Here is a 17,028-nt window from a genome sequence, read left to right as displayed (position 1 = left end):
TCTTTGCCCCACCCACCAATCACCCCGTACACCTTATATGCAACCTTTGAAAATGTCTTTGAATGTGTAGCTAATAAACATTACTAGTACAGAAACCAATGTATCTACAAAGTGTAGGCAATCACCTCTTATTACAATGAGTTGTTCCCTAAATCCTCACATGACACAGTCATTTTAAGTACATGCCTCATGTACGAAAACTATTTTATGCGTAAGGTATGTCAATTTCTGAAACACAAAGAAATTCAGCATGTGGCATACAATGGACAGTGCTTGCTGAAAAAGGTAACTGTGAAAGAAGGAAGAGCAACAGCATCCAATCACTTGGTGTAGGTAATGTAGTATTGTGGTTAAAACACTTGTCTCGTATTTTGGAGGACTATAATTTCCCTAGATCACATTGTGGGAATATCAAGATGGTTTTTCTTTTTTCTCCAATGAGACTATGGCTGATTTCCTTCTCTATTCTTGTCTAGTCTGAGTATGTAGTCCACCTTTTTAAAGATGTTGATTTCAACCATAAATTGTACTTTATTTTCCCTTGATTTTGGTGAGGCAATTATTTTATTTTGATGTAATAAACAAAATGAAATTAATTTGAAGAAATAAAAATAATTCAGTGTAGTTTAGCATTTTTCTGCTTTGAGGAATATTCTGCCAGTTACAACAGTAGAGCTATTTTGCAACACATGAGAAGCTAGACTTTAACTAATTTAATACAATAACAGAAAATAACTTATGGGAGACCAAAAAAGCACAAAAAAGTCAACTTCTCACACTATAGAAGACATAGCAGTGGATAGCTAAATACGAAAAGGTGTTGATTAATGTAGCTCAACTATGAAACTAGCTTGCTTCAATAGTGCATATGTGAGTGAGCGCGCGCGCGCGCACACACACACGCACACACACGCACGCACACGCACACACACGCACACACACACACACACACACACACACACACACACACACACACACACACACACAAAGGTGCGCATACGTGCGCGCGCACACACACAAACGAGCACGCGCCCACGCACACGCACACACATGCGCACACACAATGTCTCTCACTGGTAAACTCTGCTGTTTCAGTTTTGATTACACACAGCAGTAATTGGCAGAGGCAATGAGTGGGAAGGTATGCGTGCTTACCATTACCTTTGCTCACTGCAGTAGATGTCCCTTTTCGAGCCCCCTACTTCAATCTTCACCTTCTGCAGAGAGTAACTGTCTTTCTTCAGACAATTTTTCCTCATTGTCACAGAAACTTTCTGAATGGTAAGTCTGCCACATTGCCTGTTTATACTTGAATTGATTTATCCTTTTATTTTGAATTCTCAACTACAGTTTCAGATGTGTCACCATTTTCAAGTGAGTGTAGTTTAACCCACCATTTGCACATATTTGAATCATAGACCAATTGGTTGTCTAGTTAGACATTCCTGAATGAAATTTTCACTCTGCAGCAGAGGGTGCACTGATATGAAACTTCCTGGCAGATTAAAACTGTGTGCTAGCTGAGACTTGAACTCTGGATTGTTGCCTTTTGTGTGTACGTGCTCCATCAACTAAGCTATCCAAGCATAACTCATAGCCCATCCTCACAGCTTTACTTCCATCAGTAGCTTATCTCCTATCATCCAAAATTCACAGAAGCTTTCCTGCAATGCTTAAAGGCCTACCATTCATGGAAGAAAGGATATTGCAGGGACATGGGTTAGCCACAATCTGCGGGCTGTTTGCAGAATGAAGTTTTCACTCTGGAGGGAAAATGAACTGATATAGACTACCTGGCAGATTAAAAATGTGTGCCAGGCAAGAACTAGAACCTGGGATCTTTTCCAAAAGATCCAGAGTTTGAGTGTTGGTCTGGCACACAGTTATGGAGAAAAAGTCAGTTTTAGAACTATAGTACACTTCGTCAGTGGAATATATGTCAATATGCTGACCATATACAGGATGGTGTTAGGTTATACTGTTTCAATATACAGTAATTTATTACTTAATAATTGTGTTTAATGTGCTGCCCTGCTGCCCCCCCCCCCCCCCCCCCCTCCATAAAGTTTTCAATAGAGTAGAATGAGCTCTCAGTAAATTTTCACTTAGTGTTTGAAGTTAATTGTATTATTTATTAAATATCACTGGGAAGCTGATCACAGATTTTTATTAATGAATACCTCATGGCTTTCTATATGGTTAATGTAAGACATTTCTCCATAAATTATCATATTTATGAGTGTTATTCCTGGTGTTCTGAACTGTGATGGCTGGAAGGCAAGTAGTTCCTAAACAGTAGTCACATAACATTCTGCCTACAAGTGCACAAGCTTTTGAATTGTAAACTGAACACGCCTGTTTCATGGGTTATACTACTGTTTCTACATACTATGAGGAACTTGGGTGTGAGACTGAAGAGACTCATAGTTTTAAGATAAATCATTACAAAATTTTGTGTGTGTGTGTGGGGGGGGGGGTGTCTATTTTCGACAAAGGCCTTGTCGGACAAAAGCTCAGTCTTTTTGTTGTGCCTATCTGCAACTCAGCATCTCCCCACTATATAGTGCATAGCAACTACCCTTTTAAAAATTAGTGAGACATGACACGTGTGTAATAAGGGAGTAACCGCTGACATACATCATTACAGACTAATTTCATTGACTCAGACACTTGTCAAGTTATTGAAAAAGTAATTTTAGACCAAATGTAATCTTTCTACTGTAAATACAACTTATTACACATATCCAAGTTGGATTCCAAAAAGGGGAATCCGTAATAACACCAGTAGCATTTCTTTTTTTTTTTTTTTCCACAAATTGCTACACAGACTGGATAAAGGAAACACATTCATTCGGATTTCCCTAAGTTTGCCTATGGCCTTTGATTCTGTGGATCATACAGTACTTTTATCCGAGTCATAAACTTATAAGAGGAGCAGAGCAGATTATTATCCGCCTTGATTGCATTACGTTAGGTTTTTTTAAGACCAGTTTCAGTTCTACATGAACCATCATCAGATTGATAGGCAACAATAAAAAGTGATCAGCTCTGTTCTATGAAAGTACAGAATGTTATCATACCATGTCATAAACAAACATCAGGTGCACCAGAACATACCTGACTGTAATGGCCAAAAATTGTTATCTGGGACATGTAATTTATTGTAGTATTCACCCCAAATTCATTAGAAACGCTGTTATTGAGTAGCAAGTTGATACGTGAAAAACTGTCTCCAAAAACCATACACAGAGGGGAAAAATATTCGATATCACAGCCAATGTTGCAGAGTGTAATTGTAACACATGCCTAACAGGTATTATGGAAATTACGAACATGCTCAAACTTGAGATCAGACCAGCGCATTACAACTTTCGCACAAAATCGGACGAAAAGTGTATTGAGAGAGCAGAGCAGCAGATGAAAGAAGATACCAAAGAGGCCTGCAGGACCACCATGGTCATGAAGAATATGGAGGAGGACTGCCTTTTGGATCTGGAAGCATTGCTGTATGGTCTAGTGATTGCTGATTAGAGGTATCTTTAGTTTCACTACACAAAAAGTAACCAAAAACTTTTTTTCTCAAAACTGTATTTTTCAAACTGATAGAATGTGTAACCTAACAGTACATACAGTTTTGATTGGAATTAATATTTTTCAATTGTCCTAAGTATGCTAATCAAAAATATATTGAAAATCGGTTACACAAAGCAATATTGTTGCAGGTCCAACAGGAAGGCTTCAAGAATTGCCCCATATGAACAAGGCTCTGATTGCAAGTGGTCCTTCCACCTGTTGCAACAGTGGCAGGAAGTATCTGATGTGGACACAAAAATAATTTCTCAAAGACAAAAGTGTAAGGAATAAAACTATCATCAGATTTAACATTACTTTTTATTTTACTCAGGAGAAAGGAATCATGAAAAATTATCTATTTTTCAAGCATCCAAACAGGGCTATCCCCCTTAATACAGCCCACAGCTGGCATCTGGTATGTTTGTCACATTTGAATAAAACATTTAGAACAGCACTGAATTAATATCATTTTTTGTATGGTAAGAATACTGTTCTTGAAGGTACTCATTTAAAATCTGCGGTTAATCAAGGTTAAAGGCCATTATAAACATATTATTAAATTTTAATAAGTTAAAGGGTGGCAGCATCTATGTCCTTGGTATTGCTACAGGCCTGTCTTCATCATGAGAGCAGTCAATGCATTTCATCCTATAACACCTGAATCCTGGAACTTATTCCTACTATTACGGATTTTATAGGAGAGCCTGAATTTGTAAGGAAACCTATTTTAATATGTGCTTTATGAAAACATCTATCAACTTTGTCAAATATCTTGCCACTGTATATTAAAATTAAATATTTTCTGTTCTTATTTTTCTTAGCAGCAATGTGAGTCCTACTTACTTGTTCCAGTTCCTTTTTCTTCTACCTCCTGGTTTAGTGGCAATTTTAGTAAACTGTACACCACTGAACTGAAATATAGCCACTTGTAGAGTGGAGGGTGACTTGACTGCTCATTAATGACAAAATTTGTACATGTAATTATTCTGAATATGCTAAATTCAAGTTCACTGTCTTTCTTTATTAGTGTTAAATCTAACTAATTTATGCAGTTATCTTCTTCCATGCCTGAGCAAATTTAATCTTTGGGTGCTTAGAACTCATTTTATATGCTACTTCCTCAATGTCATTTTTGCCTCCTTTCTACAATAAAATTGAATCATCTATGTGATATGTAATTTTCAATGTAACACCAGAATTTTCATCAAAGATTTTATTTTCGAACTAATTTATAAAAATATTGGCCAAAGTTTTAGCTACTCTGTTAGCCATTGCCAACCCATCCTCCTACTGGTAAATTTTGTCATTTAATGAAAAGTAATTGAACAACAATATCAGTTGCAACATTTCCACTAGTTCAATCACTTCTTCTACTGCTGCTTGTTTGTTTGTTGTCTCTTCCATGGGAATATTCATATATAAGTTAGTGATGTCCAATGACTGTAGTGATGAACCCTCTGGTGTTATTATGTCCTTAATTTCTACTTGGATCTTATATTCTGTTGTCAGTAAGAAAAACTTCTTGATTTTCTTGATGTAATCCATATCATATACTATGACCACCATGGAGCCCTTAGCCTTAGTTATGAGAGCCGTTTGAGATTCTAATTTCTTATTCAAACCATTGCGTATCTGCAGCTCCTTTCTGTTCTCAAGAGAAGTGTGCAGTTCACCTATGACTGACTTCCTTATTTTAAGCGATGTGTTGGTTTGTTCTTATTTATTCATTGTTGCAACATTACAAACCACTTTCATTACCATGACAGTCCTTTCCACTGTGTTTGAGTCAACTGTGGGATTCAAGTTATATTGCAGACCTTTGTTTAAAAATTTCTGCTCATTCCTCATCTATTCTGTCTCAGTTAAATTCATAGTTCAAGTAATACCTGTGTCTGAACAAGTTTTGTTAGATTATATTTTCATGTTTTCTTTCATTACTTTTGCCAGATATTTATGGGATCGAATGCAGTGAATGTAGTAAAAGTACAAAGGGTAAACAAGGAGGAACTTCGACTCCACATTCAGGCAGCACACTTATTCTCAGAACATAACAGTGTTTGGAGTGTATATGGCAACCTTAAAGCTTTCAGTCACAAATATTGAGCAAAATTTGGACATCTTAGCGAGAGCTAAAAAGGTATGATTCCTTAATTTCCTGGAGGAGCTTGGAATACAATTTATAACGCCATTTAACCTTGAAAAACAACAGATTTTAATTAGATATCTCCAAGAACAGTATTTTCACCATACAAACAATAACTGTTTTAAAAATTCCACTCATCCCTTATCAATTCTATCTCGATTAAATTCATAACTCTAGTACTACCAGTGTTTGAACAAGGAAGCTTGTTTTGATCGGGGACTTCATGACAACTGAAATATTGTCACAGAGACTGGCTTGCAGTGAAGAAATGATGGAAGAATTTTAATATGATGGTGCTACTGCTCTATTTCATTTATCATTTGCCCAGTGTCAAGATATACCAAGTTCAAAGAGACTTTTCAATGAAGAATTGCAGCCACAAATTCCAAAGCAGCACAAGTCCACATTTTGACACACTGTAAGTTATGGTTATCACTGGAACCATGTCATTATGAGCTTTCACAGCAGCAAAAAATATTTATTTAATTAACACGTATTTTTAGCAATGCTGATCAAAACATCAAAAGAACATGAACAACTGCTGTTTTGATTCTATATATTTAAATACATGTTATAAGTGCAGGTGACTTCCAAAGCAGCAAACTTCCGTACTTCCTCTTCCTCTCACTAGGTGGAGTAGCTTACTGAATAGATGTTAGTTGTGGAGAGTTAATACTGACAATAAAGGTGGATTTTGTGTAGCATTTTATGAAACAGAATTGGGAAATTAGTTACACAACTAGTTTCTTTCAAATGGTTCCTATATGGAAAAGTTGTCCCCAAAATTCGAAGACAAACATTCTGAAAAAGAAGGGAGTGCCTGACTGAAAAGCAGGAGAGGACTGCAAGTAAATAAAAAGTATAGTTTCAAAACCACAGTAGCAATAGCATAACATACTTTACACAGACATTTTAATATTTGTGTTATATGTTTTAGATGCAGAAGACAAGGCATGTCAGATGTCACGGGCTGCAAAGTTCACTAATATGAAGTTTAAAAGTGGACGAGAAAGGTATTTTGTTGGACTAGCAAGTGTGACCCTACCAAAAAGAAAAAGAAAAAAGGTCTTGGCTTCATGAGCCTACAAAGCCTCATTCAGCTGTTTTTCAATGAGAGAGAGTGATTTCAACATATTTTAGATGTAAAACATACCTACTCTAATGTCAGTAATCTGATATTGCCTACCAAAACCCATTAGTGATGTTTTCCCCTTCAGCCATTTTAGAAATGTTTCCAAGTAGTATTAAATCTCTCTTTTCTTCATGTGAAAGTAGAAGATTCTGAGAAGATAATGTATAACTAAGTCTTTATTTCATTACACAAGATCACTGCATCGCACTTATGACAAATAATGTCCCTGGTGTGTGAAGGGTACTATCTCCTGTTACTGAACACAGAGGACATCGTTGAACTTTCTGCAAACCAGAAAAATTACACAGACTAAACGAAGACACATTCCTGTCCCTTCTGAGTGGCACATAACAACAAGAGTAACAAGAAAATTAGGTATTTAGCTTGAGACCGGAATCTTAAAGCAATATGGAAGACATCCCATAGAAATGTGAAACGGAGGTATATCTATGTTTCGATACAAACAAATTCAAACCTCCTAATAAATTATGAGTATTTTTTCTGCTTCTGTTAACACACTTTTAACTATCCTTTCGGACGTCCAAGGACAGACATCTATGCACAGTGTGAACAGTTAAACTTCAAATACAGTGTGAAAATGTTGCTGCAGTGATGGAGGGTTTAAAGAAAGAGCTTGAATTACATAAACATTAAGCTAAAAGTTTTTACACTGAAATGAAACAATGTGAAATTTTAGTCAGAGAGGAAGGAGAAGGACACATCAAGTCAGAATGTGTAGTATTTGATTTTACGCACAAAATCACTTCCAATTCATGTCTATAACTGAGATTTTATATCCAAGGAAGATTTGATTATATGTTACAGGATTCCACAGAATGTCTGATAATTCAGCTTTCAATTTTCTGTAGACAGAACTTACTGGAAGAAAAACACCAAATGAAACTGTTCCTTTTTTGGATCATTTCATCACATACTGTATTGTCCAGAGTGCGAAAAACCTTTCTATTTTCACAGAAGCACATGCAGATAAAAACTGAAAAAACACTGAAACTTCCTGGCAGATTAAAACTCTGTGCCGGACCAAGACTCAAATTCAGGACCTTTGCCTTTTGCACGCTAGTGCTCTACCATCTAAGCTACCCAAACACAACTCACGACCCATCCTCAAAGCTTCAGTTCTGCCAGTACCTCATCTCCTACCTTCTGAACTTCACAGAAGCTCTTCTGCGAACCTTGCAGAACTCTTTCTGAAACAACACTGTTGTCAAATATCATTCTGATTACATAAAACACATTTAACAGACAAATGACAAATACTATCTTCCATGTGGCAAATAGTTTGCTCACATACTGTTAAAGAAGCAAGATCAGAGCACAGTGTACATTCTCAACAATGGAGCATTTGGGAGGGTGACAGTTCAAACCCGCATCTGGCCATCCAGATTTAGTTTTTCCGTGATTTCTCTACATTGCTCCAAGCAAATGCCAGGATGGTTCCTTTGAAAGGGCATGGCCAATTTCCTTTCCCATCCTGGGCACAATCCAAGCTTATGCTCTGTCTCTAATTACCTCGACATTGATGGGATGTTAAACCCAATTCTCCTTTCTTAAACAATGGATTGACATAATGGAGAAGACTGCATGTAATATACACATGGTTCATGTCAATTAGTCCACAACCCTGGATTATAAAACCTTCTTTGCAAAAGATTATTTCTGTTCTGATTCTACTGTATCAATGATGTGACAGTTAGTACATCAGCTAGCGGACTAGTGACACAGACATTCCAGTTTAAAGAAAACATGTTCCTAATTTGGCAGTTTTAAAGATTGTCTCCAACAGTGAAATCAGTTTGAAATCTGCGAAAGCAAGAGACATTTCAAAGACAATACTATCCATTGGTCATACTTTGTGTGTCTACTTCATTATGTAACCTCAGACAATGACAATGATGCCTCAGAGTGTCAAGCCTGAGATTCAACCTTAAAATTGTTAGTGTCATATGTCTCTGGATGCCTTTGTGAACACAAGCTTTTTCACGTATCTGTATGCAACTAAACAAAAGTTAATGAAAGTAATGTTAAAAAGAATTCAAATAATTTCCAGAACACCACAAAAAACCTGTTTTTTGCTTTGAAACCATTCATAATTCTGATGTAACATTTTGCAAAACACAAATGTCTTGTAACATCTATCCACACAAAACAAAGTAGCTTTGATATGTGGATCCATGCTGTTTTGGAACCATCATGGCTTCAGTTAGCAATGCCATTTACATTTATCATAAATGAGAATGCACATTATTTTGTACAACCAAATGAAGTGATAAATTATGTCAGATTTCTGTTATAAAGTGATTAAAGATTAATGAAAAAAATTCCTGAGATAGCAATGCTTTAGTAGTTGCACTTGTAATTTTAAGCAGAATAAGCCTGAACCTCTGAACCTGTCACCAAGACTGAACACAATTCACAGAGTGTAATACCAAGTGCTGAAACAGAAGCTCTGAAGTGTACTGTCCAGTTTTTCTTTCAAAATATGAAGAGTTATTATAACTTTACTAAAAGAAACTGTCCTTATATTAAAAAGAGAAGTTTTTGCTTTTCTTTTGTCCTGCCTTTACCCTGTCCTCTCACTTTCTATACCATTCTCTGAGTCCCCTACTTCATCTGAAAAGAAGCATTCCCAGGTTACACATTTTTGAGCATTAGAACCTCACTTTACTTAAGTACTAATCAGTTATCATTGGACTAAGGCTCCCAATTTACAAAAATAATACTTCGAGATGATTCTCTGGCATGAACAAAATCCAAGTGATAAAGCAGCGAAAAACAGTTTTTGTTTCTCTTGTGTAAAATGCTAATACTGTTGTATACAATTTTATGAAGAGGGTACATTGCTACTTCAAATATGGAAGAGATGCTGAGTCACAGACAGTCACTACAAAAATACTGCTATTCACATAAGCTTTCGGGCCTTCTTCCAAAGTAAAATACACACTCTCTCACACAAGCACGACTCTCTCTCTCTCTCTCTCTCTCTCTCTCTCTCTCTCTCTCTCTCTCTCTCACACACACACACACACACACACACACACACACACACACAGAGAGAGAGAGAGAGAGAGAGAGAGAGATATGCTGTGGCTGAACTGCAGACAGCAACTGCAACTGATGAGAGTATCAACATGGTGTGGCTCATGGGGTAAGGTGGATACAGGGGGTGGGATAGGAGGGTAGGGGTGGGGAGCATGCAAGGTCATGCTGGGGACAGGGTTGCTAGGTGTAGTTCAGAAGTTTGGTAAAGGACAGAGGGGAGGGGGGAAGAAGGGTAAAAAGACTGATGGGTGTGTTGGTGGAAAATAGAAGGCTGTGTGTTCCTAGAGTGGAAGCAGGGATGGGGTTAGGTAGGTGCAGGACAGCGACTAATAAAGATTATGGTCATTGGGGGGGGGGGGGGGGGGCTGACGCAATCCGCCGACCAAGTTACGTAATGTTGGCAGCGCGCCTGGCTGGCGCACAGCGGACGCAAGCACCTAGAACAACTAGTGCTCGCGTCCGGGATAACGCTCCGCCAGCCGGCAGAAATATTCTAAGTCCGAATCAAGGTCACGCGTGTTCGGACATGTATATAAGCGAGCGACTGCCGCGCAGCGGCTACGTCGCGCTGCTGCTGCTGCACAGGCAACTGCATTGAACGCTGCCAAGATGCCTTACAGAAGATATCGCCGCCGTTCTAAGCAAACAGTCTACAAGACCATCGAGAACATCGAGTTTGCTACAACAGCTGGAGACAAGAAGAATCGTATTCCAGTTAAGTCTGTCGCTTCACAAGCTCTGCTGGATGGTCCTGCTGTTTTCGTCGGTTGTAGATTTAATTTTAGTTTAGATATTAACGATACGTTTGGTCATGGTAACGGATGTAGGATATACAGCAGGGAGAGCTCCCCCACCTACACAGTCCAGAAAAGCTAGCTTTCGTAGGAAGCATCCAGATGGCACAAGCTGTGAAACAGTCACTTAAGTGAAGCATACCACATTGGGCAGCATATGAACCAAATGGGTTGTCCAGCTTTCTCTTGGCCACAGTCTGGTAGTGGCCATTCAAATGGAGAGACAGCTTATTATTTGCCACACTCATGTAGAAGCAGCACAGTGATTACAGTTTGTAAATCACGTGCATGTTTTCACAGGTAGCCTGACAGGATAGGAAATATCTGTGACTGGAATAGAGGAGGTGGTGGTGGTGGGAGGAGGACGTATAGGACAGGTCTTGCATCTGGGTCAATTGTAAGGGTACGATCCATGAGACAATGGGCTGGGAGCAGGGATGGAGTAGGGATTGCCAAGAATATTGTATAAGTTTGATTGGTGGTGGAATACCAGTGCAGGATTGGTAGGAAGAATAGTTGGTATGAAGTCCTAGCAGAGTATGTGATTCAGTTGCTACAGTCCAGGGTGGTACTGAGTCCTGAGAGGAGTGTTCCTTTGTGAGTATGGTACAGAAATGGGCATCCACATAGCACCATTATACACAAAAATATTCCTGGGCTGTCTAGAGGAATCGTCCCTAACTAACCAGAATCCCACAACCCTCATGTGGGTTACATTCAGTGATGATGTCTTCGAGTTCTGAACCAAGGGTGTGGACACCCTACCCACATTCCTCCACAACCTGAGCAACTTCTCCTCCGTACACGTCACATGGTCCTATTCAATCTAACAAGCCACCTTCCTTGATGTTGGCCTCCACTTCAAGAATGGCTACATCATATCTCCATCCATGCCAAATCTACCAACAACCAATAATACCTCAACTTTTACAGCTGCCACCAGATCTATACCAAGGAGACCATTCCATACTATCTAGCCACCCTTGGTCATCTTATCTGTAGTGATAACCAGACCTCCAAATATACCAAAGGTCTCACTGTGACCTTCACACACGTCCCACATACTCACCATCCATCCACAGAAACACTCCTCTCGTCATCCATTATCAATGAAATGGAGCAACAGAATTACATTCTTCACCATGGTTTCGACTACCTCTCATCGTACTGACTACCATTTCCGCCCCTCCCACAGTGGTATTCTGGCACCAACTTGACCTGCGCAATATCCTTGTCAATCCCTACCCCACCCGTGCTCCCAAACCCTCGCCTCATGACTTATGTCTCTGCAACAGATCCAGATGCAAGACCTGTCCCATATGTCCTCCAAACACAATCTACTTCAGTCCAATCACAGGCATCTCCTATCCTATAAAAGGCAGCACTACCTGTGAAAATAGCCATGTGGTCTAAAATGAAGTTGCAGTCACTATGCTGCTTTCTGTGTGGACATGACAACGAAGCTGGCTGTCTGCATGAATGGCCACTGCCAAACTGTGGCAAACACACATCTGGACCATCCAGTTGCTGAATATGCTGTTCAACATGATTTGCTTTACTTCAATGGCTGCTCCATAGTCTGTACCATCTACAAAACCAGCTTTTCGGAACTGTGGAGGTGGGAAGTTTACCCATAATATATTCTATGTTTCCATAACCCCCTTTGGCCTCAACCTTTACTAGTCCCTGCCCTCCACCTACCTATCCCCCCCTCCTCGCTCCCATTCCAGCACTACACAGCCTTTTATTTTACCAATGCTCCCACTAGCGATTTCCCATTCTCTGCTTCTCCCCTCCCTGCCTCCACTCAATGCACCAAATTTCCCAAATGCACCCAGCAACACCATCCCTACCATGCCCCTGCATGCTCCCCCAAGCAGCACTGCACCTTCTCCCACCCCTATCTTGGTATTCATCCTCCTCCCTGTCTCATGCCTCCTTCTTATCCTTAACACAAACACGAAATTGCCTCCAGTCAGGAGAAGTTGCTGTTTGCAGTCCAACAGCTGGAGACAGTGGTGAGTTGTGAATGGGTGTGTATGTTTTCCACTTTGGAAGAAGGCCTTTTGTCCACAAGCTTAAATATAGAGCTATCTTTCCACTGTTCCTGTCTCCAATTCATCTCCACTATTTGGTGAGAAGCAATCTATCCTTTTCATAATATTGTTGTTAATCCTTTCTGGACTTTTCACCGTTTAATACTATTGTTTTTATGTGTTTGGCTACGAAGAAAGCAAAGCAACTGCTGCACCATTCCACCTTATTCACAGTCTTCATTTGTGAATTTTTCTGTGAAACCTCACCCATTGGGTTGACTGTTTTACATGTCAAAATTCAATTAGTCCCTAAATATGTTTCTGATAATAACATAAGTTTTCAATTCAGTGTTAACTAGCACACTAGGTACCAATGAAATACCCATTAATCTTCCAGTATTCCTTGATCAGTGCATCAAAATAACTACGCAAGTATCAATGTATGTCCAATACAAACATCCAGTTGAAATGAAATTATACTGGTAATTATCAAGGTACATTCAAAATCTCTATAAAATTACATGAATCACAGATATACACTACCGAATAAACCTAGCAGACCCAAATTCTGCTACAAAACCAGCAAACATAAACACACATTTGGCATACAAAATCAATAAAATCATTTCAAGTCACATAATCTTACTTGTGTGTATCAAAACTGGGTTTACTTGATAGCAATATGCCTTTTGTGATGTGCAAAGACCAGCAGTTACACATTTTGCTACTCATTCATTTTTCATAAGTTGATTCTCATACTCAATTGGTCACTTTCAATCGGCAGTGAACCGAACAATGCAATGAACACACACAGCAAACTTTTCTATAGAAGAAAAGTTTCTTGCCATTTAGTAAAATGTTATTTTACCACCTATTAAGGGTAGCCAAGTACATCAAGTGGCTTAATCTCCCGTGGTAAGACCTGAGTTTGACATAAATGGTTACGTGAAATATTTGTAGAAGTTCTTTTATTTTCATATGACTCCCACTGTAAGAACTGAGTCTGACTTAAGTGGTTATGTGCAATATTTGTGGAAGTTATTTTATTGTCATGCATTGTACAACGTCCGAAGCAGCCCTTCCTGTATTCTGTGCATCTCCAATATTTCTTTGACCCAAAATCACTGTGTAAGTGATACACGTACCCTCCATAGACCAGCTTCTTCTTACCTCGTGAACTTTCCACGTAACGAGGGATACCTACAAACAACACAGGTCAGTTATGTACTAATAATATGCAGTACCTATGTCAACAGAAAGAAAAGAGGAATATAACTGTGCCTGATGATACTCTTTCAGCAATGTTTTTGTGTCCTGCTTAGAAAGTAAAACAGGGTCATTATTTTTTGAGTCCTATAAGAGATCATTTTAACCCATCTCTAGCTTTAGTTGATGTTCCTAGTTCATAAATAACACTTAACAGATTACAATACTCTCAAAGAATGAGCATCATCATTATCTGAAGATAAAATTACGAAATGTTATGATATAAAGGTATACACTTATCTCTTAAAAATATTACGGTTTTCAAAATCATGACATGGGAGAACAAGAGAATAAAGGAAACATCAGAAATGGCTCTACAAATTGCTGTAAAGTAAATATAAAATGGAAAGTTCCTGTTTTGTGTTATACACTCAGAAAATTTGTTGCCAAAAAAATGGCTATCACTGTTGGAAAGATACTACTATGATCAGATAATATTAGACGATGAGGAGCAGCAGGTATCAGTAAGGTTATGTGTTGTAAATGCTGAATAAAAATAATAAAATTAATAATAAATAAAAAAATGAAACACTGAACATAGAAGATTAAAACATTACAAAAATTTAAATTACACAGCAACAGAGAATAATGTGTCAGTGTCAGAAAAATCAGTAAAAACATATAAAAGTGGTAGTCTTATTAGATGACATGTTTCTCTGTGGACTTACACTGAAGTGACAAAAGCTGGGGGATAGCAAAACACACATTTACACATGCTGGTAGTATTGCGTACACATAGTATAAAATGGAGTGCGCTAGCAGAGCTGTCATCTGTACTCAGGTGATAAATGTGAAAAGCTTCTGATGTGATTATGGCTGCATGACAAGAACTAACAGACTCTGAATGTGAAATGATAGTAGGAGCTAGATGCACGGGACATTCCATTTTGGAAATCTTTAGGGAAGTCAATATACCGAGATTCACTGTGTCAAGAGTGTGCCAATAATCCCAAATTTCAGGCATTATCTCTCAGCAGTGACAAGGCAGTGCCCTATGGCCTTCACTTAAAGACCGAGAGCAGTGGCATCTGCATAGAGTTGTCATTGCTAACAGACAAGCAACACTGCATGAAATAACGGCAAAAACCAATGAGGGATGTATGACGAATGTATCCACTAGGAAATTTGGAATTAATGGACTATGGCAGCAGATGACAGGTGCAAGTGTCTTTGCTAACAGCATGACCTCGCTTGCAATGCCTCTCCTGGGCTCGTGATCATATCGACAGGACCCTAGATGACTGGAAAACTGTGGCCTGATCAGATGAAACCTCATTTCAGTTGATAAGAGCTTATCATAGCATACAAGTGTGGTGCGTAGCCCATGAAGCCATGAACCCAAGTTTTCAACCAGTCACCTGTCACCTCAGTGTAAAGTTACTCACAAAAAGTGGAAAAATAGAAAAAGGAAAACATTTATGTATTAGAGTTGTGATGATTCACACTACAAAAAACTGTGTAAACTGGTGGTGACTCCATAATGGTGCAGGCCATGTTTATATAGAACAGACTGGGTCCTATGGTCCAACTGAATTGACCAGTTATGGTTATGTTCAGGTACTTGGAGACCATGATTCCAAACAATGATGAAATTTTTATGGATGAAAATGTCCCATGTCACTGGGCCACAACTGTTCGTGATCAGTTTGAAGAACATTCTGGACAATTCAAAAGAATGATTTGGCCATCCAGATTGCCCAACATCAATCCAATCACACATCAATGGAGTATAATCAAGAGGTCAGTTCGTGCACAAAATTCTGGACCGGCAACACTTGTGCTATTACAGACAGCTATGGAGGCAGCATTGCTCAATATTTCTGCAGAGGACTTCCAAAGACTTGTTGAGTCTGTGCCACATTGAGCTGCTAAACTACACTACGTAAAAGGAGGTCCAACACAATATTAGGAGGTATTCCATGACTTCTGTCACCTCAGTGTAAAGTTACTCACAAAAGATGGAAAAATAGAAAAATGAAAATATTTATGTATTAGAGTTGTGATGATTCACTCTACAAAAAACTAATGCTTTCATATCTTATATACTTATTAGCCAGTAACATCAGAAATATATAAAAATTTTAGGAGAGAACTGAAGCTGAGTGCCTAACTTGGAAATCATTTTACATTTCCCATGTGTATTAATTTTGAGCATAACAATACTTCAGCAATGGAAACAAGTAGGAACCATAAAAAATTACATATTAAAATCTCTGAGGAAGATCTTGTAACATCCACTGTGACCATATAACAAAACGACTATGGCTTTCACCAGAGGAAAACTAGTCATCTTAAAATGTTTTCACTGCCACTGTATCGAAGAGTTGCAGCGATACCGCAGTCTTTACTATTTCCAGTATTACTCAATAAGAAATACTACAGATATTACCTTACAAAAATAAAACAATAACACACTAAGACCTGTAAATTATTCCCAGTGCAATACTCACAAATTTAAATTCATGCAGTGACAAATAACCTCTGTGTATGAATATATGATCTGGTTAAGCAAAATTTTAAAAAAAATCAATCGTACTTTGATTATTATTTGTACCATTAGTCATAAATTTATCCAGCTCCTTGCTGGAGAAAATGCCAAGTTCTACACAATCAAGGGTTGCAAATATTCTTCCACAATCTTAACATACACTATTTTTAGAATATTTTTTCCAGTTATTACAAATTAACTATGGGAAAGAGGATACTTAAACTAACTGTATCACATTTCAGAAACAAGGAAGTAAGTTCCTATAACATTCTTTTGGGTGGATATAGGTTCCAAAAACATGTGTGTGGTTGCATCATTATACAAATAAAACAACAAAAATTTTGTTTACACATGAAATGTATTCACTGCTGCAAATATGTATCACCTCCAGCTGTATAATGGAATAAGAAAAATGAAACTTTGTGGCAAATCAGGAATTGAAAACCTTTTTCCTGCGTTATGCAGGTGGTCACCTTAATCGCTTTGGTTGTTTGAGCAAGATTCACAGCCAGACCCAAATGTCCATATGTCATCAT

The 17,028-nt window shown here is 38.3% G+C and overlaps 1 protein-coding gene across 28 annotated transcripts in view; it reads right to left on the bottom strand.

Moving 5' to 3' along the window:
* The window catches only part of LOC126267316 (longitudinals lacking protein, isoforms H/M/V-like), a 416,839-nt gene that overhangs the window by 223,390 nt on the left and 176,421 nt on the right, over positions 1-17,028 (bottom strand). For 6 of the 28 annotated variants that reach the window (XM_049972416.1, XM_049972457.1, XM_049972466.1 and 3 more), the window contains exon 7: positions 10,278-13,938. The exons of 18 other annotated variants lie outside the window; for them this stretch is intronic. In XM_049972416.1, the coding sequence (XP_049828373.1) occupies positions 13,613-13,938 (326 nt within the window). In that variant the 3' untranslated portion in view covers positions 10,278-13,612. Of the gene's footprint in view, positions 1-10,277; positions 13,939-17,028 lie in introns of those variants that run through there. 4 more of the 28 variants (XM_049972589.1, XM_049972598.1, XM_049972607.1 and 1 more) reach the window with 2 other exon arrangements.

This window comes from Schistocerca gregaria, chromosome 1 (genome assembly GCF_023897955.1).
Source record: "Schistocerca gregaria isolate iqSchGreg1 chromosome 1, iqSchGreg1.2, whole genome shotgun sequence".
In the NCBI taxonomy this organism is placed as follows: Eukaryota; Metazoa; Arthropoda; class Insecta; order Orthoptera; family Acrididae; genus Schistocerca; species Schistocerca gregaria.
Note: the sequence above shows the minus strand (reverse complement) of the source record. Positions and strands in the feature narration are given on the sequence as shown.